We start from the raw sequence: 27,189 nt of genomic DNA, 5'->3' as shown, positions 1-27,189 counted from the left end.
ACCAAGGGCCCTTGCATGCATCTCCCTCTCCATACTCTCCAGGACCCATGCCTATGATGAGAAAAGAGGTGTTGGGCCCTCACCTTACTCGCATGGAGCACTGTAGCTCATCACCGTAGTTTCTTCTGGAAGATGAGAAAAAAAGTGCTGGTGAGATACATTTGCCAAAAACTCTCTAAAGCAACCCATCATTGTGCCTCCATTTCCAGGAGAGGCATTCCCTCAGCTTACAGGCCATGACTCTCCTCCACTGTGACATGTGACACCACTGGTATGTGTCAAAGATTTTGTATTTAGCTAGTTCAGATTCACCCCACATTTCTAGATCTTCCTCCCACTGGGTACCCCAGAGAACAAGTTGTTTTCAATGTCATTCTTCTAAGAGGGTCCTTGCTCTTCTAAGCCATCCCCTCACTGTGGTACCTCTGCTTTTGCTGTCTCCCACAAAATGAGCATTTGAAAGCATGGCTCTGAGCAACGTGCTCCCCTCTCATTGAGAGAGTTAAACCCTAAGTGGATCCACATACCAACTTCAAGCTTGCAAGTCCTGAGCCAGAAAAATAAGTATCTACCATTTTGAAACCCAAGAGGGTAAGTCCATAACTAGAGAGCTTCTAATTGGTAGTTAGATAAGCATGTCAGCAGTGGTATTGTCTTAGGCTTGACACTTCAGAAAAATCCTTCCAGTGGTACATTTGGGTGGTTTCTGTAATACAGCATCTGAGCTCACCTGGCATGTAGTAATCATAGACCTTTATATTAGCTGGCTTGTGATCCATCACTTGCATGTCCTGCTGCACCAGCAAAGTGTAGATGTGAGGCTGTCTAGTCATCTAAGAACAAGCGACAGAAGGATTACAGCCAGAACCAAAGTCCTGTAGAAAAATCCCTTCTACATGCTCTCAGGCTCCTGTGGAGACCTCATCACTGTGACAGATCTGTTCTGCTTTCCAGTCCATCTCAGAAATATCTTTTACTTCACATGCTGTGGCCATCTCCCATTTTTTGGTCACCATATTTAACCCAGCTTATGAGAGACATCAAACCCACAGAGTTTAGGTATCTAAATGTAGCAGTAGTGTTGACCACCAATCCCCCATTCCCCTACAGTTCTGCTCTGAGCTTCTTCATGCATCTAGCCCCAGTGGCTATGTTCTTATACACAGTCCCATTACACCAGCTCTTATTCTCCATTTTCACACAACCCTCATCATTAGGCAGACAAAAGCAGGGTGTGGATGAACATCTGCTGGATGGTAGTAGTTACAGGACCTGCTGTTGATTGCATTCCCCCTTGTGCTACTTCGTATCCTGACCTGAAGTTCTTCTCTCTGCTGCCTTTCTACTTTGCTGCAGGTATAGTGAAAGCAGAAACTCTGCAAGTCTAACACATCCACACAACAATAACCCACTTACTACAAGGCTCAGCTTATTGACAGATGGTGATGAAGAATCACAGAAATGTAAAGTGCTCCTTAGAAATTCAAAAGTTTTTAAATTCATGCTAGGTCTTATTTCTGGTGCTGTTTATGTGTGCATATAGCTAAAGAAATGCTAGATAGGTAGCTAATCTGTTGACTAATGAGGCTGTGGAGCGAGAACTGCTGTTCACACAACCATCTCATTTAATTTTGAGTGATCTTGGCAAACTCCATGAGCAACGTTGTATGCTCCCTACTACAGTCATGCTGCTTAAGGGTTTTCTAAGAATTCAGGCTTGCTTGAATTTACTAGATGGATCCTACCAATACTCCCCAATCCTGATCAGACACTGTATATGGACTTTCAGCAGTCTCTGAACAGTGTCAACAGATGTAGGCTTAATATCAGATTTAGCATCATGTGACTCAAGTTAAGTAGCCCTGTATACAGGCTCTACAGCTGAACAGCTGCAGGCTGACACAACACACTTCTCCAGGTCAGCAAATCTGGCTGGTATGCAGGAACAACAGCTCTAGATACTTAAAATACTAATTGAACCAAGATACAAGAGTCAGCTAAAAGCTATCTGCCAGTCCATAGTCCTCTTAATGATGACATTAGCCTAAATTCCACTCACTTCCTCCAGGTAGAGAATGACACGGTCAGCTTCACTTTCAACTTTCTTCACTAAAGGCATTTTCTTTAGCTGAAAATAGAGGAAAAAGGTAAGACTCTAACAGAAAGCAGAAATACTCAAGGATATTTGTCCTTGTGAGAGCACAGGCAAAATATTCACGTGGCCAAGGAAGGCCTTAGGGTAGTGGAATGCAATGTATGGCCTGGAAGAGACTTTGGGTATAAAGATTTCTTGAGAAGAACCATGTTCCTCTGCCCACAGGAATAATCATAGTTCTGCATGCAATCCTGCATGATGGACATCCACTACTGTTCCCATCCCAGCTGGACACAAACTCACAGTCTCACCTCTTCCAACGAACCTGCCACGGGACTGTATCCAGACAGCAGCTCCACTTGGATCAGGACCATGTTGGTGGACACACGGTTCCCTGTGTAGCTGCAGTAAGAACCCAGGGGACAGCACTACTGTTACTTTCTGAGCCATGATCTCCAGATACTCCAGCCCAGCTTTAGTGCTCAAGTGGAGGAATGTGCCTTTCCTTCCAGTGTTTCTCCTGTAAGCACACTTGCTCCTGTACTGTAATAAATCTCTGTGCTTCCCCTGACCTCTCTCTTAATTGTGCTGAGCCAAAGAGAATAAATTCCTGGGAAGGCTTCTGGAATTACCTTCTCCAGGCATGGCAGGGAATGTCACATCCTCCACCTGCTCTCTTGGAAGGTCTGTCCCAAGTCAGGCAGGTGTACAGCAAGGGAGAGTCAACCAGGGGCAGAGAATGGAAGACTTAGGAATACTTGTCAGCAGTCAGTGCCACAGGACCTTCACATCACTAGTATTTTAAGACCTAATCCTAGAAGGAAGTGAGGCCCATAGACCTTGGGAGAACTTGTGGTGACTGGCACGATGATGAGATAGGGCTATAGCCTGAGTCATTCCCCGGGACCTTGTACCTTCCACCCAGCTGAGGAGTGCATAGTTAAATGAAGTGGGACATCTTAGCACTTGGACCTCATGAGTAAGGGGAATCCTGGCCATCAAGAGACTGGTCTGGTAGCATAGGGAAGGCAAAGGGCAACTGAATATCTCCTACCGAGCATGAATCGTGACAGAGAACTGGCTGGCGTTGGGTGCAGTGCATTCTGTCTGCACAGACATGGCAAAGGTGATGTCACTCCTTGATGGAGGGATGTGGTACCGCAGAATGGCCTGCCAAGACAGAAAGAAGCTAGTTGGTAGAGAATAGCAGGGTTTTTACTGAACAGTACCTTCGTCTAGCACTGACTGCTGTTTGCTGTTTTGCTCTATTGTAGGAGAAAACTATATGGGAGAAGCAGAGTTTCTGCTTGTGCACTGCTTCTGGTGGTGGTCACTGGGCTTCTTGGAGAAAAGATGCAGCTCTGATTGGGTAGACATGATCCAGACTTCATTCAGGGAATTGCTATTCCCTTTCTATTGGATCCCAGCTACTACTACCGGCCTTGAAGCCCAGATTCTTGCAAGTCACTGCAACAGTTCAGTCTTGTCTAAGTAGCAAGGTGAGAGGTCCCCTGGCTTTCAAGGTTTTTCCCCAGATGGATCTTTTCTCCCTTGCTGGGCTTACCTGCAGGAAGAGGCACCCATGGCCCTGTACATGCACTCTATAAACTTGAGGAATGGTTGGCAGCTCCACTGTCTGCAGTAGGAGGCGATTGGTGTTGTCTATTCGGATGTTTTGGCTGAAACCCTCAGAGGAGAGAGAAGCCTGGAGATTAGGTCCATCCTTGTTGAAGGTCTTGCTTGCATACAGGCCTAGGGCTTCCAGAGCAACCACTGTGTCCTGAAGAAAGAGACACACATTGGGCAAAATAGGAGCCCTGCGTCCTGTGCATGCCCAGTCCTTAGCTTTTCCTTAATACTGCAGCCGCTGCACAATCAGGGTTGAGCTTTTCACTTGGACTTTTAGCATGGGATAGTCTCAGAGGAATGACAATATTGACCCTTTCCAAACCCTCAGGAGCTTTAAATCCATATATTTAAAAAAAAAATGTCTTTTTTTTTTTTTAAAATATATTTTTTAAAAATTTATTTTTTACTATAGGCTGTCCTAGAACCCATTGCTCTCACAAACCATAGCTGACACCAGGTTCTCTGATGATGATGGTTCAAGGGAATTACCTGAGTTGAAGCAAAGCCTCCATAAGGGTTTTGCTGCTTGATGAGCCAAGACACAATCTGAGACACCTTTCTGATTTCATCTGAAGACAAAGTTGACTTTGAAAGGTGAGCCATGAGGATACTAGATGTCAATTCCACATCAACAGATGGAGCCCGATACCAATATAGGGAGTCTTGTTCCTGTTTGGACTGTTGACTCCAGAATATTTGGTCATCTAGAGGTGGAGCGGGAACACTTATGGAGTGTGGATTCCTTTGGCCATTCAGCCCTGGGATCTCCACACAATTCTGCCAATGACTGTCTCTCCAGCCCCACGGTCTTTGGTACCTGATATTGTGGCCGCCTCATCCAATTGTTTGAGGATTTTCTGCCTGAGTGCCTTATCACCTGCTACTGCAAAGGCATTTGCGGCTAATGCCAGGCTGTAGAGGTTGGAGCTGCCAGTATCAGCATTGACCAGGTCCCTTATACATTTCAGAGCTTTCCATACAACTGGGTCCTAGGATACAAATGAAAGCACACCAGTTGCTGGCAGAGTGCATGAGGAGGGAACGCAGCCTTGATGTGTGCGAGGAGAGTAGAAACAGGGACAGGACACACAAGGACAAAACTGGTATCGTGCCCCTGTGTGGACAAAGGCAGAGAGCTGGTGCACTGCCAGCCAGTCCCTGCTGCTGATACTCACGGAGCGTGGCATCCCTGAGTGTATGAGAGCTGTGATGATCACAGAGCTCATCCCCAGTCCCTCTTCCACTGCACCCTGCAGCCACCACAAAACAGAGAAGAGGAGGGTTACTGTGGGGAGGGAGGCAAAGAGGTTTTCCAGTACTTTCTGCTCCGTGAACAAATTCCAAGCCAGTGCAGGCAACAGTGCTGGTCCTATTCCTCCACTAAGGAAGTGCCAGGGCTAGTATCTGCTCTTGCAGGTCCTGTTTGTGGGAGTACTTCTCAGCTACAGTGCCCCAGGCTACTCAGGGTAGCTGATTTCCTGCCTCTGCTTACAACTGAGCACACTCCGCTTTCCCCTCCCTCACAAAGATTTTCAGTAGTGGATTTCAGCACCAGGGGAAAGTGATGTTTCCACAACCTCACTGCAAGATGGCACCTCACTTGAGGGCCAGGACGATGACAAGGGTATGGAGGAGCAAAAGAAAAGGTAGTTTTTGCAAGGGGAAGTGAAAGGTATCATTCCCTTCACTTGAATTATCTGAGGTCCTGTCTACTGAACTGCTGCTGGATCCACTTTGGTGGTACTCTGTGTGTGTCTGTGCATGCACAAGTGCTGTGTGTCTGATTGTATATGGCTCATTCCTGGCAAGGTTAATGTCACATGAGTGACTGCCATCAATCTTTATTCACTCAATTTCTGATCTGACTCTCTCTGTACATGGGGGAACTCATACTGTAGGAAGAATCAGCAGCTCAGTAATGGGAAAGGAAGCTAAAACAGTTTACCAAGGGAACAACACAGAGTTGGAAAACTTTTTTTTTTTTTTTTTAAGGTATATGTTAACTTTTGAGATGGGGCTAGAGTAGGACACTGGTTCAGTTCCCATATACGTATCATCAAATGCAAACCATCATTCATAACCTGAAAAAGTACCACCATGACTAAGCACAACCCTGAGTGTCACCCAAGGGTGACCTTGGGCACATCGGAATCTCCCTCCTGCAGTAGGGTTTGTTTGTTCTTGGCACCCAAACTGGGCCAGAAAGTGAAAGAGCTCTGAGATACCTAAAGAGCAGTCAGGACATGTCATACCATCAGACCATTGTTGAAGAGCTTCCCCACACTCTTGAAGCAGCCAGATGGAGTCTGACTTTTAATCAGGGCACTGGCAGCATCCCTTATATTCTGCTCATCTATGTGGATGAAGTCCTGGGCTTGGCTGAAGGTCTTGAGGACAAGGGCAGTTAGCCTAGAGCCAAGGAAAGGAGAAGAAAATCGGACTGAGCCAAAAATTGATACCCATTTCTTGTAGGAGACAGGAGTCTCTGTGTCTTCCACTATCTCAGCCCTGGAGAGCAGTCCAGAACTTCTGTGCAGGTGGAGAATTGGAAGCAATGCATGAGTTAGATGCTATTGAAACTTGACCTAAGATCCATTTGCATCAAGAAAGAAAAAAATCGACAGTTAAGTGCCCCCAGAGCTCTGCCAGTTCCAAGAAGGTGTGTTTGTGTGATTTGAAGCCACGAGGGCTGATATTTGTTGAGCTCACTCAGCCATTTTCCCAGTCCTGTTAAGGCACAAAACACTCTGCAAAACTTGAAAAGAAGGTGTCTTTGCAGCCAAGTTTTCAGAATCAGCCTCAGCTGGGGTGCTTAAGTACAAAAAATCAATCAGGGGTACCTCAAGTCAGTTAATTGGCATGGTTCACTTCCAGAAAGTCTCAGAAACAGTTTCTGTTCAAAACTCCACACCCACAGACTCCACTAGGTTCCCCAGACCAAAATCCAAGCCACTTTCAGCCTGACCAGGTTAATCTATTTTTCGTCAACTGTGTCTGGATATCTCTTCTTACCATGTGTTCCCTGGCTCACTTCCTTCCCCAAAGGCACTGTATGAGCCGTCTGTGTGCTTGTACAGGAGTTGCCGCTGATATCCTGTGGGAAAAGGGGGTAGTGAAGATGCTCTGTGTCTATTGAATTCTCAAGGTGACAATGTGCCTGCTGATCATTATAGAGAACATTGACTCTGAGGAATTCAGCAAAGGGCTTTCAGGGGGGCCACCATGTACCCCTTGTTCAGCTGAGACACAGCAACCTGATTCACACTGCTGTAATTCCCATGGTGTCGGGCAAGTGATGTTACACAAATGCTGTTCAGCACCAAGCCTCTGCTGACATCCCCACTGCACAACCCGCTGTAGTGAACATCACCAGCTTAATAACCCAAAATGAGCATGAATCCACTTACCACTTTGCAGATAGCCAATTGCCTTCTGTTTGATTTCTGGAGTGAGTTGTCCTGTTTCTTCAAGGTATCGTGTGATAAAGACATTAGGGGCAAAATGAACCATGTTCTGCTCACCACAGCCACTGGGCATCTGGAGGAGCTCATCTATGTTGTCCAGTGCTGTTCCCAAAATGTCACCTGTAGGACAGAACCACAGCTTTGGGAGCTTTACATATTCTTGCATATAGAAAAAGTTCTGATCTCACCAGTTCTCCAGATAATCTGCTAAGACCAGTCTCAGTGCACCTCTGCTCACACTATAGTGACTTTCATGTCTGTAGAGCCCTATAGGAACAGTGATATGGTACTTGTCTGTCTTTCCCTTGGCTAGGTGAAATTGTATGTCTATCTGTCCCAGTGTCAGTTGTATAAGAGATGGGATGCTTCTCTGGAAAACATGAGGGCCTAGTATCACACCTCACTGTACATATTCTCTCTTGTGAGACATGCTGACACCAGAAGAAAAGACTCCTGCAGAGCAAAATCTTACTTTCCAAGACCCCCTTAAATCTCACCTAAGAAAGAGATGTGGGCTCTCTCCGACCCAAGGACCACGTTCTCTGGCATAGTGAATGTGATTGTCTCTGAAGCTGAAGTTCCTGCAGATGGCAAAACCATCAGAACAACAACAGGCAGAGGGAGATGGCAGACACACAGTCATCCTCAGGAGTCTGGTATCACCTCATCACTTGGCAAAATCAGCATTCAACAGAGAGGATGACATAGAGATCAGGCCACCTGCTGATGAGTGACTATGATATGGTTAGGTGGTGGCTTGGTGCTCCCCAGGAGTTTGTCATAGTACTGTGTAGAGCTGAATGGCTTTGCCTGCTCATAAAAGCTCCAAAATCCCTGACTTTCCCCTCCCAATGCACCTCCAGATAGTCCTGGAACTGTTCACACACCACACTGCTTCTGCTTGGTCTTCTTGCTCTGTGTGTATGTACAGCTCCAGTGACAAGATAGTCCTTGTATCTGGGGTACCTGCACCTACCTTTAGGGCACAGGAGTGAGGTGTGTGTCTTCTCCTCCAGTAGCCCCTCTGCCTGGTGAGGAGAAGGCTGGTCAGGTCAGAAGGGAGAGCAGTAAAATGAGACAGCAACTGTGCAGCACCCCACCTTCCTGCAAGCACCTGTTCCATCCTCCTAGGCCATGCAAAAGGCCTCACACAGACAGTGGGAATATGTGTGCTGACAGTGAAGTGTCCCTGGGAAGCAGTTTTCTAAGCTGCTGCATGGCCTCTGCCCCCATTGTGCTGCTAGCAAGCAGTTCTGACATCTCTGCCCCATCAAATGGAGATGCTCAGCTCATGCCCTGACCCAGCCTACCCTTAGAATCAATCCTTGATCAGCCTCCTCAAGAAACATGCCTACCTACCTGGCTCGCTCACCCTTCCCAGGGTTACCTACTTGGCTGTTTTGAGTCTGACCCACTTCCAACCTTGCCAGAACCTTGAAGAAGACTCTGACCTTCACCAGCAGGTGTTTAACCACTGTGTCCTTCCCTCCAGACTCTGGCACAACAGCTGTACTCTCAGTGCAAACATCTTCCTGTTCTGTCACCTCAGCAGTGACAGTGAAATTCACCTTCCCTAAAGAACAAAACATCAAGAGGCCAGTTGGCACAGTCATGCCTGTGTTTTAGTTTTCTCATTCATGCTTTGTATAACAGGCCATTCTCCCTTCCAGCCCAGCTCTGGTTTCCTCAAGTAGCTCTGCTAGTGCCTCCCACTTATGCCCGTCTCTCATCCCCTTACCTAATTTTGTAGCCTTCACATTCCAAAAGAATGTTTTTGCTGAATCAGGACACAGACAAGCAGTGAACCTGGTATTCGCATGCATAAATTCAAAATCCCTGGAGTCCATTAGGCTAAGCTGGAGCTAGAGGCAAAACAAAAGGGAGTTCAGATTACAGAGCTGCTGCTGTGTTTTTCCTTTCAGCTCCTTGATCCAAATGTCAGTCAAGCCCAGAAGTCCAGGGTGAGTATGATGATGGCCCTGTTGCAATATCTATGGGCCACCAACAGCCCATGGACATTGCAGTCCTGTAGGGTTGAAGTTACGAGGGTGATAGGCTGGACAGAGATGGCTCTGCACGGAGCTTTGTGAAGAGCTTCCTTGGTGTCTTTTGCCCAGTGCCTGGTGAGGCAGACCCTTGTCTGGGTCTGTCAGTGAAATACTGTTACCACACATCCCTCCACCCAAAAGTCATCCTGAAAGGAGCCACTCACCACCATGCACTGTTTCATGTAGCTGAAAACTTTGACTTTCAGGGGAAACGACTCCCCTCGGAAGATGGAATAGGGCAAGGTGGGTTCCATGAAGAAGGGCTTGAAGCTTTGCAGGCCGGTGATCTCTGAGATTCCCAACCCATGGCTCTCTGAGATGCAGAAAGTCATGGCTTTCCAGTCTGTTATACTGTCAGGTACTGTGGCAGCTAGTTCAGCAGTCCCTGAATCACTGAGGAAAAGACGGAGTGGAAGGGGTTGTCCATGTTATACAACCAGCCTGTATCTTCTGACACTTCAGCAACACTACCAACCAAACTTCCATCCACTTCCAGCCACAGCTCAGCAGTCATTATTATGTGTCACTTACATATCTGCATCCACAAAATCAAAGACAGTCCTGCCCTGAAATGGGTATGATCCAGCAAAATGACATAGAGAGTTAGGGATCCTATTTTGCAGAATGTTGGCACATGGGAGCACTGAGAAAGCTGAGATATGTGAATAACAGAACAACAGTGGATGCTTGAATTTAGCAAGACGTTTGACTCCCATAGTACCTTGTAGCCACATTAGTGTGGACTGGACAAGTGGGTGATAAGGTGAGCAGAAAATGTGCTGTACCACTGGGGAAAAAGGGTGGTTATTGGTGACACAAAGTCCAGCTGGACCCATGACATCCCTCGGGAACTGATACTTGAGCCAATACTGCTTAGTGGTTTTATTAATAACCTGGATAATAGGAGAGAGGGCATCCTCAGCAAGATTAGCAGACTACCTTGGTATGTATTAACAGACTGTACCTTATTGGGGAGGGATTCCTGATATGCTGGAGGGAAAAGTTGCTATTAAGAAGAACCTTGACAAATTGGAAAATTTGGCTTGAAAATTAGTAAATACTAAATTCTGTATGTGGGATGGAATAATACCATGCAACAGTGCAGGCTAAGCAGTGACTGTCTAGTAAGCAACTTTGCAGAATAAGAGGTGGGGGTTCTGGTGGATAACAAGTTGAGCACATCTCATGTGCCCTTACAGTAATGAAGGCCATCTACTTCTGGACTGTATTAAGTAGACTACAGGGACTGGGCTGAGAAAAATTATTTTTCCCCGGTATTCTTCCCTTGCGGGACCACATCTGCAGTGTTGTGTCCCATTTGTGCCTTGCAGCATAAGAAAGATATTGACATACTTGGATGCATGCAGTGGAGGACTACCAAGATGGTCAGGGGGCTGGGACATTTGATGCACAAGGAGAGACTGAAAGAACTAGGGTTTTCAAACTTAAGAGGGAGGATCTAGGGGAAGACATTTTTGTTTTCTACAGCTACCTAATGGGAAGGTGAAGAGACAATGGAATCAGACTCTTCTGAGGTGCATATTGATAGGATGAAAAGTAACAGACACAAGCTGGAATATGAGAAATTCTGACTTAGGATTAAAAATATACCATGAGGATAGTCAAATGCTGGAACACTGGAACAGGTGCCCAAATAGTTTGTGAAGTCTCCAACCTCAAAGTTACACAGTCCTTGACTACAATAACTTGATCAAACTGGATCTGCCTTGCACAGGATGTTGAGCTACAGATCTCTGGAGGCCTCTTCCATCCTACAAGGGTCTATGATTTTAAGTTCCTCAGGATCATTTGAAAAATCTCAAGCAGAGACAGGAGGTGAACCAAACCTCCATTGTCTTTATTCACTTCTTCACACCTCCCTTTTCTTTGTGAGCACAGAAGGCAATAATACCCTGGCTCTGCTCCTGCCCATTCCCCCTCCACTGTGGCTGGCAGGAGGTCTGGATCAATGTGGGGCTACAGTCCATAATTACTCACTTGATGGGAACCAGAGTCCAGATGAATGTTTCTGGAAACCAGGTACGTATTGGCCCTGCCTCGCTAGCCAGCTCAACGTGCTCTGACTCAGCATGTTCAACAGCAGCATCTGTTTCTGGGTCCAAGTTGTCCAAGTCTGCCAGCTCTCCATAAGCTATTGGGAATACAAGCATTCATTCAGAGCAACTGTGAGATCAGGACAGAGTTCAGCTGGGGAAAGCTCAGCTCTCTGTCCCTCTCACTCCAATCCCATTTGTCCTCTCCAAGATGCCCTCAACCTACATAACCATTGTCTCTCACAAGAAAATCCAGGAGACCATGTGGGTTCCAGTATATGTGTGTTCCCCCATGAGGGGGAGATAGCAGAAAGACCTAAATACTGCCCAGTATCAATCTTGGCTCACTCTGTAGTTTCCAGCAAGACCTTTCCTAGTCTTACAAACAGATGTTCCTTCCTGAGACAGCTGCCTCATTTTCCCCCTCGAGCATATTATCTTCCTGCCTGTCAGCAGAAGCTTCCAGGCAGGTTCTTCCTATGCAGCCAACCCTTCACCTTTTCAGTGTGCTGGACACACATAAACTTCAGGACCCTCCCTCTCTTCCTGTGGGGCACATCTTCTGTGAAACCTCCCAGCCAGCTCTGGAGCCATCCCCAGTTCCTGAGGATACATGTTCAGCTGCCCTTGTGCAGCCTGTATGTTACCCATGATTTCCAAAGAAACAGGATAAAGATGTACACATGTAGTCATAGTAGAAGGTGGTCTGGGTGCGGCATTCAATTGGAGACTTGATTTTAAGGTTGGTTAAAAATGTTAGACCTGCATTCTGGAGGAAAGAAGAAGAGGAAAAGAAGGCAGATTTCAGTGCAGGTGGTGGTGTGCCTGAGGGTCTGTCTCTGCTCCCATGTTCTAGCATATTGCCCACCCTGTGTTGTTGCACCTCAGCCTGACCTGTGAATTTATACAGGGAGAGAATGCAGAACCACCCTGCTCCCAAGGCCTGATCCTGGCCACTCATACCAAAGGAGGCTCTCTCCAGTCAGGATTGTGGGGGTGACCACTCGCATGTATATGTCTACACATGAAGTCGTCATTTTAGCACCACGGTTTGCTGCCCACCCTAACACAGACTTGTCCTCATCTTTCACCTGCTATTTCTTTCTATTACTCTTTCCCTCCTTTCCCCAGTCCCCCTTTTCTCTTAGGTTCATTGCTTTTGCAACCTTCACTTTTATCTGACTCAGGCTGATACTTGCCTCTCCTTCCAATCCCTAGAAAGTCAGAGGGTCTCGAGCTTAGGATAAATGGAGAGCTGGGTTCTAGGGATATGGGTCAATGGGAATTTATCAAGCTGAAAGCATGGAGTGTCAGAGATCTCTTAGTTCAGAAGCTTGGCAAATTCAGAACTTGAAATTGCCAGTGATCACAGGAAAGGCAATCTGTGAAGCTACCCAGCTCTGACGTAGGATATGAAAGGACTCAGCTCTGGTAGTCAGGTTTTCTGGAAGTTAGATTCACCTTCAGAAGTTCATAGACATCTGGTTGGGACACTGCGTAAGAGTATCTGTTGTACGTGAATGGTGACATTGTTCCTGGTGGAAGGGTGGTCTGAGAGGAACCAATGATTCCTGGGCTCTTGTGGATAGCGCAATAGTCACTGTAAGAGTCTGTGAGGGTGCTGGGGTGCTCCTGAGAATAGCTGAACATATTGTACACCTGTAGACCAAGAATGAAAACAGTACAGGTCAGTGTGAGAGGTGGGAAGTTTTTAATTTCTATCTGGAGATTTTCTGTGACCACAAAGGCAGAGCTTAGGTCCTGCCTGACACAAAAGACTCACCCCAAAGGTTTTTGAGCTTCATGGAGAGCCTCCACAAGTTTTAGATACATAACATCAGAGATGAACATGAACCCCTCTGGGGTATGACTGCATAGTTGTGGCCACTTCTAGCTCATAGATTGAACCTGTGAGCTCAATGCATACAGTAAATGTACCTTCCCTGTAAGAGTCATTAGATAGCCTCTTGTCTGACTGAAGACACATCCTGGATCCATCAAGACAGTGTCAAGAGGCAATTCAAGGGTCCTTAGACCCATTGCATCTGAGGTCTAGAGGTGAAATTGAAACTTTCCACTGCCAGTTTGTGATTGGAAGGACTGTCTGTTTCATGTAAGCTGGAACAAAGAAATGGAACCTACCACACATCTTTTTGAACATAACTTTTTCAAAGCACTATCATGAATTTTTCAGGAGATGGAAGTCTCTTGCCATCTGGTTGCCACTGTGGCAAAGCACTCTAAGTTTAACAAAGATATGCCTTTAGGCTGCACTTAGGGTGGACACTGATCCCTTTGTAGACACTGAAAATTTTGACTGGTATTTGATGTTGGCCTTAATTTTTTCTCATTAAGCTATGTCCTATGCCCGCTGAAGTGCCTTATTAACCAGTGCCTGCAAGGAGATACTCAAAAAGCATCTCTCCAATATTAGGAAGGCTCAGCACTAAAGTGACTCACACTATCTCTGGATAGCTCAGCCTCTGGCCTCAGGAGAAGGACACTCTGGTCTACAGCATGGATACTACATAGGGAGCCTCGTGCAGCCTGCAAATGGAGATGGACAGTCGATCCTGGGAGAGCCACTCTGCCTGAGAAGCCAAGCTTCACCTGAAACAGTAGAAAAAAGAGGAATTGAAGACATTGATAGAGGAAGGAAAGGGGAGACTGTGGGTATTGGATTCTGCTGGATATACATTGCCAATTTGCAGTTAATTAGCTACCCTCCTGCCTGCCTGATCTGTTGTTCACTACTTACATGGTTCCTGAAGCACTTGGAGACTTTCAGACTGAAGATGTCCGCTGCCACTTGTCCTTCAGGGAAAGGAATGTAGACAAAGATGGTAGCCATGGGTGAAATGAGGTCAATGGGCAGACTGACATTGAAAGCCCCATTATACTGACCTGAAGAAAGAAGGAGAAATAGAAGAAGTATAGGAAGAGGCAAGGAAGTATGTTTCCAAGGATCACAGCAGCAACATACTCATCCTCTATAATATTTCTGTACAATTACGTGGATAAAGACTATTCTGCCTTGCCTCTGGGGAGGCCACAGCCAGTCCAGGAGGTAGGTTAGTGCCATTTTGTAGCACCAAATGAGGATCTTGTTAACAATGTGCACTTGAAAGAAAAACGACTTTCCACTTGAGTCCAGCAAAAAGATTCAGTGAGTTTTCTTGGAGGTGTCTGATAATTCCTGCTTGGCAGATAAACTCTGACAATTTCATCATTTGATTGAAAAAAAAAAAATAGCTAAATTAAAAGACAGAAGAGAGATACCATATTTGCCGTTTTCTCTTGACTTTTTGTGCCAGACCTGGGTATTCCTGTTGGTCTCAGATCTCTTTTCTCTCCTTTCTGATTTAGACTGGAAGTGCTTTCCTCTGGGTCCTTAATCTGTCCCTGGTATTTAGATGCTCTTACCTAATGACGGATCAAGAAGTACTGTTGTTTGGCCATGATGTACAAGGGATCCTCTGGCCAAAACCTAGAGGGTAAAGAACAGAACAAAGGGTTGATAGTGCCCCTGCTCCATGCCTCTGGGCCAGCAAAGGGCCCTGTGCTGACACAAGCCCATCACAAAGCTGACCTCATTGATGGTGCTGCCTGGCACTCACCAGGTTGTAGAAGTCTGCTCTGGCAGCCCCATCCCCCAGCTCTGCGGCTAGGATGTGATACTGCACAGTGACCTGCTGCACGTTCCCACAGGGCAGCATTGCCCGCACTGGCTGGATCTTCACAGAGCTGCGGCTGGAAGAGTAGAAGGCCCTTGGTGTGAGGGATGCAGTGCCATAAGACACCCTCACATTTCGACTGCTTAAGTCCTCCGGCTGGGTCTTTGCCTGTGACACAGAAAATGTGACTCGGTGTCTGAAGATTTCCAACAGCTCTCCTCACACCAAAATCAAGACTGACTGTACAGTGGGTTCTGAACTCTCCCAGGGTAAGGTGTCTATTTCCACCTAAACCAAGCTCAGTCAGCCCCTTTCTGTGGAGCCCCTTTCTGGCATTGTCTGCTCTACCATCTGCTGTGGAGTCTGGCATTGTTTGCTCCTCTGGGATAATTAGCACCTAAAGAGGAGTCCAGGAGCTACTAGGACTTGGGCTAAAGCCTGAACTTCAGCAATGCTGCTGCCACCCTGAGAGCAAGCCAGATTGTTAGACTGTGTAAGAGTGGCTTATTCATCCTTGGATCAAACCACTGAACCCTTTGCTTCTGTCTGGTACATGTGAGGAAAGTATGGATCTGCCCTAATATTGCATTTCACTGTTCAGTATTAGCCCACTCACACGCTGTATTTCTTTTAGCGCTTTCCCTGATCCATAGGGTAGAGGTGGCAGGGAACAAATGAAGATGAATAGCCTTGCTCATCATTGACCTATGACCTATCCGCACTGAAACTATGATAGTAACATCTTTTGGACTTTCAGCAAGGTCAAGATCCATCATATAAAATTCTGTATGCACTCTGATAAAGAGACAGGGCTTGTCTTGAAGTGCCTTGACCTTGAAGTTGGGTAGAGCATGGCCAACAGGTTGAGGGAGGAGATTCTGCCCCTCTACTCTGCCCTGTTGAGACCCCGCCTGGATTACTGCATCCAGCTCTGGAGCCCTCAATAGAGGAAATACATGGACTTGTTGGAGACGGTCCAGAGAAGGGTCACCAAGGTGATCAGAGGGCTGTAACATCTCTCCTGTGAGAACAGGCTTAGAGTGTTGGGGTTGTTCAGTCTGGAAAAGAGAATGCTCAAGTGAGATCTTATCGCAGCCCTTTAGTACTATAAGAAAGATGGTGGCAGACTTTTTATCAGGACCTGTTGCAACAGGACAAGGGTAATGGTTTTAAAGTAAAGGAGATGGGATTCAGGCTAGACATGAGGAAGAAGTTTTTTATAATAAGGGTGGTAAAATACTGGAACAGGTTGCCTAGGGAAGTGGTAGATGCCTCATCCCTGGAACCATTCAATGCCAGGCTGGATGAGGCTCTGAGCAATCTGATCTAGTTGAAGATGTCCCTGCTCATGGCAGAGGCCTTGGACCTTTGAAGGTCCCGTCCAACCCAAACTATTCAATGATTCTATTATTAGAAATCTACTCCTATGACCAGACAGAGTCTTCCCTGTTCATGGGAAAGCAGATGCGAAGTTTTCTCTCTCAATTCCCTGTTGACGGCATCCCCGTTTAGCTTCTTACATTCTGATTACCTGCTCTGCTCCAGATTGGCTTGGAACAACTGGTTCCTTACTAACCTTCCTTCTTTCTTCCCTAAGTTTTCTGCCTCTTATATCCCAGTTTTCTCCTAACTCTTACATTATGTGGAAATACCACACAAACTGGTCACTGCCATTTTATTCTCCACATATATTTTCAGATGTTTATTCCCTAGTTCCTTTCCTATCTTCTTATTCCACACCATGTGGGAGTTCTTCCTTTGCTCTTTGCCCATGTCCAGCCCCATAAAGTCCTTTCCACCTCAGAAGGAGTTACAATGTAAGTAGACCTCAGTGACAATTTCATGGGGTCTCTGTCCACTGCTCCCTCTATCATCATGTCTCCTGACTGGTCAGGGACTCTGTGTGGTACCAGCAGTCAGAACTCTGGCTCTGCTTTGGGCTATTCCTCTTGCCCTGGATTTACGATTTCATTGTTCCATGCCTCTGTCTCCCTGGCTATACTGAGACAATTTCATAGACTATAGATCTGAGGGATGCATTGCTTAGTGCTAGCCAAATCCAATGTAATTATTGGTCTTAACCTCTAATAGAACTTTACTGCTGTTGTCCCATGCTGACGTCTCTAAGGTGAAAGATGCCATCCCAGTGTCATCTGTGAAGTAGGTCTTGATCTGCTTCCTGCTACCATGGGACACTGTAAGAATCACTTCCTTGTTCTTCATGTGTGTCCCATTGGCACTTTTGAGTTCCAGCTGTAATGATGCAGAGAACAGTTGCAGAATTGGAGGCCTCAGGATTGAAAATCCACCTCACAGTAGAAGTTCCAGTTCCCCTCTCTGAAAAGGGACTCTGTGGCAGAATGCAAATCCCCCTCTCTCCCCCTCCCTCCTTCGATATGGAAGGAGTAAACACATCTCCCTCTCTGCCTGCTGTTTGAGGCTAACAGCTTCTTTTGTTTGGCCTCAGGAGCCCCCTGGCCAGGGCCATTAAGAGAGAGAAGAAGGGAGTGCTGAGGTGCCAGGGAGCCGCTGGGTGCCCACGGCCAGTGTGGGGGATGTTTGGAAGTTTCAGGAGCACCCCACAGCCAGTGTGGGGGTGCAGAGAAGTTTCTGGAATGCCCACAGTCAGATCTGATCAGGCTATTAAACAAACGGGATTCTCATTGTAACTCTGCCCTTTGTTGCGGATCTCTTGGAACACGAGCCAGATGCTGCCGCCAAGAGCCCCGCCCGGGCTGGAGACTCCACTTGCCGTGCCGCCACATGTGTGAGTAAAATTAGTCCTTGCAGGATTGCAAGGGTTTCTACTTTCCGTGCACATTTGCATGCGTACTTTCTGTGCTCAATACAAGCACGTGTAAAATTAATCCTCGCATAATCATGGGTGTATTTTCCTACCGTGCTTCCACATAAGCATGTGTAACTTTTTGTGCACATTTGCACACTTATTTTCCGTGCTCAATACGAGCACATGTATAAAATTAATCCTCACATAATCACGGGTGTATTTTCCTCCCATGCTCCCACATAAGCACGTGTAACTTTCCGTGAACATTTGCACGCGTATTTTCGGTGCTCAATACAAGCACGTGTATAAATTATGTCCTCACACAATCACAAGTGTATTTTCCTCCTGCGCTTCCACATAAGCACGTGTAATATTCTGTGCACCTTTGCACGTGTATTTCTCCTTGCAGGATTGCAAGTGTTTTATAAATTTACCCTCGCAGGATTGCAAGTGTACACTTTCCGTACTCAATATGAGTACGTGTATCCCTTTAAAATAATCCCACACCATGTTCAGGCAAGTGTGTACTCCTCCCAGACTCAGAGACGGCTCCAACCTTGTTTTGGGTGAAGCCATGTGCATGCACTCTGTGGACTGCCTGTTGTATTTGTTGCTGCGCCTTAATAATTTTCCTCAACTGATATCCGAACCTGTGTTCAAGTCACTTTTGGAGTGCTAAAACCCTGTTTCTCATCGGTTTAATAAAAGTTGTTTTGGACCCTGTTGTCCCTTAAACTAACCTTGGGGTGCCTCTGTGACAGACTCTCAGTATGAACTCTAACTCCACCAACTGCTCCCCATTTATGCAGCAGCCATCTCATCTGGCAAAGCCATGTGCCTATTCCATGGTCAGACCTTTGGATTAACTCTTGGTAGAGATGTCAAAGGAGAAACTGGGACAGATGACTGTGATAGTATCTTTGGGCAGCTCAGACAAGGGGACCCCTCAGTACTTCTGTGCCTGCCATCTCCTGCAACTCAACTTCTGGCCTTTCCATGTTTCTGTGCTGTTCACTTACATTTCCATAGTAGGGAGCTCCTTGCTGATAGTAGTAGCTTGTACCCCAGAATTGGAGAGTTGTGATATAAAAAGTAACCTTGCAGTTCTCAGTGGTGTTGAACTCCACTCCTAGGAAGATGGAAGGTACATGCAGGTGAGTATCACATGTCTGAATAAAGTCAGCAGGATTGGATGGACTGAGGTAAGAGGTTGCTCATAGGAGGTTGTAGTTTCTCCATGTAACTTCAGGAGTCATTTAACACATGCACTTCGCAATAGTGCCTCCTACATTCTGACCTGCTAGACTGACAGCACTCTACTAGGAGGTCTCTGATAGTTCTCAAATGCTCTTTCTGACTTTGTTTAAGATGGTCTTACTTGTAGTTATCCACTCCCATTCTCCTCCCATTCTCACAGCAGAGTCACTAGAAGGCAAAATTTTGTGTTGCCTTCACCATGTTAGTTTCCAGTCTGCTGTTTTGTCATGTGGTGCCCATCTGAAATCACTGTAGTTGTTTGCTATGTGAACGTATGTCAATGCTTTCAGCAAGGGCTGCAAAACATTTTCTTGCAAGGAAAGGTTTGTAAAATTTTGTACAAGAGAAAACCTTATAGGATGGGATATTTAACGGTAGCTCTGGACAAGTATCCTCATCTCCCTGTCTGGGATGTGGAGATAAAACAGTACACAGTTGGGGCCTTGATTATCACTGGTTACTCTGAGTATCTTCTAATTCCAATGGACTTTCCTAAAGTATGGTTTAGGAGCAAGATAACCTGGCCTCATCCACCTCTGTGCACATTTCTACTGTGACTAGAAGACAAGAAAAAACAGCTCTTGCCCATCTCTGACAAACCAAGGTGACTGTCAGAGCTGGACTGGCCACAGCTTGTGCAGGAGCAAGCATACTGGTGAAGCCCATCCTGCAGCTGGGAGAATCCACATGTTTTATGTGAGTCAGACCTAGGTGCTATGGTACATGAGAGCATCCATGCTGCTGTGGTGCTCCCAGGGAAGACACAACCCTCTGAACACTTGACTCCATGGCAGCCAGTGCAGATATCTCCAGTAGTTTGATGGGAAGACACAAGGATCCATGAAGAGTCTTATAGATGGAAACCCAAAGACAGGCATGTTGCATGAGTGTAAAGTAAAATATATTCCACAAAGTGTAGAATCAGTTTTTGGTACCTGTTCCACTTTCTTTCAGAAAAGCCACAACTTCCAGGTTGAAATCATAATTGTCACCATGCTTCTGGTGGTAGATTTGAATATTCACCTCAGCACCAAAGCAGCCATCCTTGTTTGTCTAGGGATGCAAAATTGTATCTGTTAACCAACCATGAATGCTCTAGTCCCTTCTGTAGTGCAGATCAAACCCAAGGCCCAGAAGTCTAAAAGTACATGATAAAGACACTTGAGTTAAAGCATCAGCTCCCATACTAACATGAAATATACTGCTTTTCTGTGGAGCAGTCACTAATAGGAGATGCTGTTTCACAGGTATCTCATCTTCACACATTCACTCATATGCCAGTAGCAAACATGACTTGTCATTTCTCCCTGATGACATGATTTCTTCTGCTAAGGCAGGATTTATCTTTAAGATATGTGGTGCATTACTTAAAAATATGTAAACAAATATAGATACATTAATTCAACCCTAAAGATGAATGAGTAAAGTTTGTGCTAATCTGCAATTGCTTGTTTAGCTGCAAGGCGTAATCTTTGTGTTTCCAAAACAGCTGTTTCTGGGAAACAGCACATAGATTTTCGCACCAGATTAAAAAGTGGTACTAAAAAACATCCAGTGGAAGTGAATCGATGAGGAGAGTGTTTGTATTTTTTATTGGTTTGTTGCAACACCATTTTGTAGGCAAATCTGCAATAGCTTGCCCACAGATGCTTCTTACTTTGAGTGCATCTCAGAGCTGTTAGAGAAATCACTGAGAGAGGCTAAGGTTACTACACTAGGGAGTTAAGGACATATCAGTCGTTCAATCCCAAGAAAAGAGGATGCTGCTTCAACAGCTGATGCCTCTCCCGTTCCTCCCTTTAGTATTCTTCTCTCTCTTTGCCCTGTTCCTCTCTTTTGTAAGAGGAGCGTATGTCCCATATGCTCACCTCGCCAGTGTAATCCTTACAAATACTGTGCTTGGCTTTGGAAGACTTCCGATTATAGCGGATATGTTTACGGCACACCACAGCCTTCACAATACCATGGACTGGTTTCCCATATGTGTACCTGGCAAACATGGCAGAGAGGATTACACTCACATACAGAAACACTGGCTCAAGGGTGAATAGTATCAGCTTTAGTCTGTGGTTTGCAGCTATACAACCCAGCAGCATGCAGTATCTTCATGGTTCATGAGCTCAGCAGAGGCTAAGAAGTTAAAGTGACTTAATCAGACTGAGATAGAAGGCAGTGGTGTATGAGTTCTCTCCAAGTCAACACTAGTCCCACCAGGCAGTGCTAGGGGACATCATGCTGGTCAAAAGTTAAGTCATTATTCCTTCCACAGTGGCACTAATCATTGCAGCAAAGGTGGTGTATTGTAGGGCACATGCCCCACTGAGGAGATCCACTGCCACACTTTCAAACTCACAGACAAAGAAGTAGGGAGAGAGAATATTGAGAAAGGTGAGATTCCAGGAGAATTCCTTAGCAAAGAATGCTAGGGTACCAGACTTTGGGGTGGGGGCAGGGCTGTCAGAGACTATTTTGAGATCAGTTGTGCAGTTTCCAACCTAGTAAGATTGCACCTTCTGCCACAATAAGTAAGCTCACATGCCACAGACGTGGAGACGAAAGTTCTCCTCCAAGATGGTGACCACCTGAGGCATCTGAATGGAGACGTTGAACTTGGGCAGTACTGTGTGAAAGCAAGAGAAATATAATTCAGTGGGAACAGAGACAGCTCATTTGTTCCAGTCCTCCCTAAATGATTGTTTACAGAATTTTGTCCCTTCATTGCCTAACTACCAGAACAGGGCCTGGTAGCAAGGCATCAGCAGCCCAGCCAGGAGATTGTGGTGGGAGTAGACAGCCTCAGTCTCCTCCCCAGAGCACAGCTGTGGAACAGCGCTTTGGTCCATCCACAGGACATGGGAGAGGAAAAAGAGTGGGCCGGAGCGAAAGTCAATTATTACATCCTCTGGCAGACAGTTGGACATCTCAGCTGTTAGCACAACTAGCACAGCTGTTCACAGCTGCATGGCCCATTCAACTCTGTGTGAGAGAGGGGGATGGAAGATATAGATCTTTCTCTGCTGCTGTCAGCTCCCTGAGACTCTTACCATACTCCTCTACCCTGAAGGTATGTGTGCGGTCAGGCATCTTGATGGTGTACTCTCCAACTGGTGCTTCTGCAGCCAAAGGGAAGGACAGATCCACAATGCCTCCCACAGGTATAACATTCAGCCACTGTGCAATTCGGTTCCCTTTGGGGTCCTGCATAGGCAATAGTAGAGAGCAGTTATTTCCCAGTGCAAAAAGAGACTCTTTTGCAGGGTGTCCAAGCTATGACAGCATGGTCTGAGCAGATAACCTTTGTCCTGAGAGCCCAGATCTATGACACAGCTACAGTGCCTAGGTGAGTTTGAGATCGAAGAGAATAGGGCTTTTCTCCCTGTCTCATTGACAATCTATCATATTACAGCTCTCTGGTGGCACCACCATCTCATTGACCACTGCAAAACAGTGGTTTACAGCCTGCCTGTCTCACTAAGAGATACAGTTGAGATTCCTGTGGTGATCTGGGCTATGTAGCCCCAAGGTCACTGTGGAGGGGGTCAATCCTGACAGCTAATGCTGTCTAAGGCATGAACTAGTTGGGAGTGGGAAGTCTAATGTCTTGAATCCCCAGGAAAGTCTGGAGAAATGCATCCAAGACTTCATGCAGGGAACCATGAGGCCTGGTGTAGAAAGGAAGATGTGAAGACCTAGGGTGCAAGGGCATTTGGAGGCTTTGTTGACTGTCACGGTCAGTCCATGGCACAGAGTATTCTCCCACTGCTGGGTCTTTGGAAGGCAAGATGCAGAACTCTGGCTACAGTCACACTGCCCAGCCAGGAAGGACTCCATGATAGAGTTGGTGGGTGCTTTATAAACATATGGAAGAAGTGTAAACTGTTGTTTGAAAGGGTGAAGTTCGATCAGAGTACTACGTGTTTATAAACTGACATAAAGCATTGCATAGGCATCTCAGAAACCACGTGTTTATGTGTTGATTGCTTGGTGGGTATGGCATTCAGGTGTTCATTAGCTTCTGCCATTGCTAGTTGGAACTGTGACATCTCTGCAATAGGTTATGACAAATGACCCACCACTTTCAGGTATCTTTCCTCAGCCTGAGTGATTGCAGTCTGTATTTTATCTATAATACTGAAACTAAACTAACAGATATTAAGAACAATATCCTGAAGGCTGCTTTAGGAAGTTTCTCTAGCTGTGTAAACGCAACACTAACTGGTCAAACTCACATTTTTTGTATGTTAAATATAAAAGTATCCTTAAAGAAACTTCAGGATTTTCACAGATCTTCAATTCACAGGCTAAAGGGACTAAAAGTGCTGTAATCACTCTAGAAAAATTTGCTGGACTGATTTTCAATGGCACCCATCCTTTATTGCAGGGACTCCTGTGTGATCAGTATCATGACAGTGTGCTGCCAAACTTGTGTGGCTACTAAAGGAAGGAAGGGCAAGAAGTCGAGGACTGTTCCCATTCATTCTGAGGTAACTGGCTTTCTGCATCCATATTTCCCCACCATCATCTCCAAACCTGTTTCTTCCCCATGGTAAGAAGAGATCACCACTTTCAATAAAGTAGGTGCTTTACCTTCAGTTCCACCAGGCGGTGCTGTGGGGAGGAAATAACAGTTACTGGTGGGAAGCTTTCAGGTAAGTTACCACTCACGTTTTTATCCCATAACCACTGCCTGTGACCCAACCTCATAAGCAGTTCCTGCGTTGCTGTTTATAAGCACCAGAAGCAACACTGAGACTAACTGTCCACAGATGGATCACCTAGCTGGGCCAAGCACTGATCCAGAAGCCATGGAAGCAGCCCACAGCATTTTCAGACTTATTAAGGTTTCTCCTCTCTTGACTTACCGTTTCATTGCTGGCAATAAAGTTCTGATCCAAGGTTACAATTTGCAACTTGACTATAGAACAAAAGAAAAACAGGACTGGCTGAAATGAAATCAAGTCTGTTAATAATAATAAAAATGTATGGCTAAGACAGATGTGTCCATGTGCTTCGCTGAGAGGATGAAGGCAGCAGCTAAATCCATCCACTCCTGGGCCTGTGCTCAAAGCCCTGCTCTGAGATGGCAGCCAGCTAGAAAAAAAAGTGGCATAGGAGGTGGTGTGGGGTTTCTGGGAAGGCTGGCTGTATTGGTGAGAAAGGGCATTTTTCTGGACATTGGACCTGTGATGGGACACTCAGTCTTGCCTGCAGTGAAGGTCATGCCAGTGGAAAAGGGGTAAGACATGGGGCAAACAGCTGTACCCTGTGGTGATCTGAGCTGTGCGAGGGTAGTGACAGGACCTGCAGAACTGTGATCCTTGTCTGGGGAAGCCTGAGGTAGAGAGGGGGATTTAGGGCACCGACAGACTACTGTGGCTTTGACTGGAGCAATCCTGAATATAACACAGTGGTGCCTGAACCTTTTCTCATGCATCATCCAGAACATACAAGCACTGTTCACACTGGCATGCTGTCTGAGTACAGCTAGTACTGGAGATAAAATATCTCATGCTGACTCAGAAGAGAGGTATCCCCAAATCTTTCAAAGCCCAGAGGGACCCCATCTCCCTTGCAGAGCTGGCCTCCCTCCAAGTGCTAGAGGCTACCCTATATCTTGTGGCCTGAGGACTGCTTTTTCTCTCACAAGACATGGCATTCTCTCCATACCAATCTGTCCAGGTTTATACACAGGTTTGTCCGTCTGGATAAAGGTCTTCTTGTCTGCATGCTTGATTAAGATTTTCTGTTTCTTCTGAAAATCTGAGCTGGCTTCCAGGACTGCTATTACAATAAAAGCCACTTCATCGGGGTTTCCAACAGGAGGAGGGACCTGCAAGCATAGTTTAACCATCATTCAGGGTGAATTGCATTCATGGATCCCCAGGATTTTGGCATAACAATTAAGATACTGCTTTTATATTGCTCCAGTTCTTCTTGCCCTTAAAGACCTCCCAGTGCTTTTCAGAATGTTTTCTAGAAGAGTAAAATATCAGAGGGGCTACACAGCAGAAAGGACACTGGTAGACCTATTCACGCTGACACAGAAGATTCGGTGCCCAATTAAGATGTCCTCATGGGAAGACACAATTATTTGCCTTCCTGCCCAGCAAGAGCAGAACTCATGCACTATCCACACTACTGACAACCCCTGGAAATACCTTACTCACCTGGAAGCTTGTGCAATGAAAGAAGGTGAGCTGAGAGATGGACTGAGTGATCAAAGTCTCATTCCCAGCTCTGCTTTGCAAGGTTACTGTCACATGGATTGGGACTGCTTGCTTTCTGCTTAGTTGGAGGCACACTGTCTCTGAGAAGGGATAGTAGAGCTGAGATGGTATTGCCACAGCATAATTTCTGTTAAAAAAAAAGAAAAAAAAAAAAAGTCAGGTGAAACTGATTTTCGAAGAGGAGAGGTTTTGCCTGTAGGATTTGGGTACTTCCTAATAAGACTTCTGGTCTCTTCATTCTACTGTCACGATGCCAGTAGGACAAGATGGCATAGTGACAGGTGGGACAAGATCACACTGTTCACTATGCCAGTGGGACAATATCACACTATTGTTCTCTTCTTTAGCCAACATTCAAGCAGGTTTGAAAATTCTTGTTACTGACTCCTCCTGCTTACTGCTTCTGGACAGATTCAGCCAGTGGCATGATTTGCAGCAGCAGAAGGTCAGGTTCTGGAAAGATCGGAACAGCAGGAGGCAGAGGCATGACCTTCTGGTAGTTTTTAGCTGGAGCTCAGCATCCTGGCAAGAGAGAGTCAAAGTCCTGCTGGCCAGGAGCCTGGAGTGCTTTCACACTTGAGTGCTGTCAGGCTGCCTTGAGCAGCTTGTTTGCTGCTGATATTAGGGGATCTGATAACAGATGCCAATGACATCTTGATTTTCCTACTTAAGCTGACTTGCGGCACCTCCCCTCTCCCACTGAGCCAAAGGATGGGAAGACTCACTGCTTGAACCTCCCGTAACTTCCCTTGCTCCTAATGACCCTTTATTCTGAAACATTTTCTTACACCCATTTGACAATTCATCCCTTGCCTGCCAAGCTATAAAAGTACAAGACAGCATCTCTGAAGATGTGATTCAAGGATCCCAAGAGCCAGGCTGGATTACTTTCTTATGAATCTACAAAAAAAATTGGTATGGTATTGGTATTGGTAGGACAGCAGACAGTCTGTTGAAGGAAGCAGTATTTCCAAAGAGCAAATCTTTGTGCTGAAGGTAACTGTGGGAAATAGGTAGCAGTAAAACATCTTTTGATGAGATCTGTGTCAGCTTATGGAACATATCCTAAAGGAAGAGGCTGTACTCCCGCTGAAAAGGATTTTGAAAACTAGACTTGTGCATACCATACCACACATGGCAGGAGGGAACCCAACTACATCACAGTGACATATTTCCCACTATAACATCTACTGTTTGAGCACAGCAATGTTTCAGTTTGCATTTATGCCATGGCTGCAAAAGCGAAGCCCTTTAAAAATCAAAAGCAAGTACACAAGCCAGTATATCATATCAGTGACAGCTAGAACAGGAGTTTCATTCAGGATAAAGTATATAAAGAGAAACAGTGCTGGGAATTGTCCTTGCTAGAGATCTGAGAAAAGGCATAGATGGAGCAGACAGAGCCAAGACAGAATAACCACACTTCTTGACAAAGAGCACTGCTATTAGATACTTTGGGCTCACATTTGCCCTGTTTGTAGAGACATCCAGCTTTGTCTGCTAAATATTTAAATGGTGACCTATTACTCTGGGGAGAAAAGCATAGCCCAGAAGGAAATGTATTCTGGAGCACAGTAGTAGAAGTGAGATGCTGGCAGGTCAGAATTAAACACATGCAGAAAGCTGGCAGAATTACTGTGCCTCTCATTGCAGAAATACGTGGTCTAGTGCCTGTCAAAGGTACTAATGGGAGAGCCAAGTAGTAGAGGGAGTGGGGCAAGGAGCAGGCATGAGAACCAAGTGAATCATTGGAATTATGAGAAATTATGCCTCTCTGGAAAAGTGTTAGGACTTCCGTCCTGTTTCTGTCACACCACCGCCCCCCCCCCCCCAGTATTCCCAGAAGACCAGAGCGTGTATGCGAAGCAGCTGAGGTTCTTACAGCATTTCAGGCATTCCAGCTGTGCTAGGCAGGAGAAGGATGCTGCCCCACAGGAAAGCGATGCTCCACAT

The 27,189-nt window shown here is 46.0% G+C and overlaps 1 protein-coding gene across 1 annotated transcript; it reads right to left on the bottom strand.

The window, feature by feature from the left end:
- Positions 1-84: 84 nt before the first annotated feature.
- Positions 85-27,189, bottom strand: LOC308052821 (alpha-2-macroglobulin-like protein 1; the record flags this gene model as incomplete). Its single annotated transcript, XM_080363458.1, has 35 exons — positions 85-125; positions 731-833; positions 2,060-2,128; positions 2,407-2,497; positions 3,150-3,265; positions 3,660-3,875; positions 4,214-4,428; positions 4,542-4,713; positions 4,900-4,974; positions 5,977-6,133; positions 6,737-6,818; positions 7,132-7,308; positions 7,686-7,769; positions 8,165-8,216; positions 8,640-8,761; positions 8,927-9,050; positions 9,401-9,629; positions 11,235-11,388; positions 11,972-12,059; positions 12,752-12,949; positions 13,751-13,900; positions 14,049-14,194; positions 14,714-14,777; positions 14,908-15,132; positions 17,047-17,217; positions 18,772-18,881; positions 19,945-20,062; positions 20,878-20,998; positions 21,545-21,629; positions 22,054-22,207; positions 23,597-23,617; positions 23,872-23,924; positions 24,677-24,839; positions 25,177-25,363; positions 27,119-27,189. The coding sequence occupies 35 exons, from the start codon at positions 27,187-27,189 to the stop codon at positions 85-87; spliced, it is 4,404 nt and encodes a 1,467-aa protein (XP_080219584.1).

The sequence above is a fragment of the Nesoenas mayeri genome (assembly GCF_963082525.1).
Source record: "Nesoenas mayeri genome assembly, chromosome: 1".
NCBI lineage: Eukaryota > Metazoa > Chordata > Aves > Columbiformes > Columbidae > Nesoenas > Nesoenas mayeri.
The sequence above is the reverse complement of the archived record's forward strand: the minus strand, read 5'-3'. Positions and strand labels throughout refer to the sequence as shown.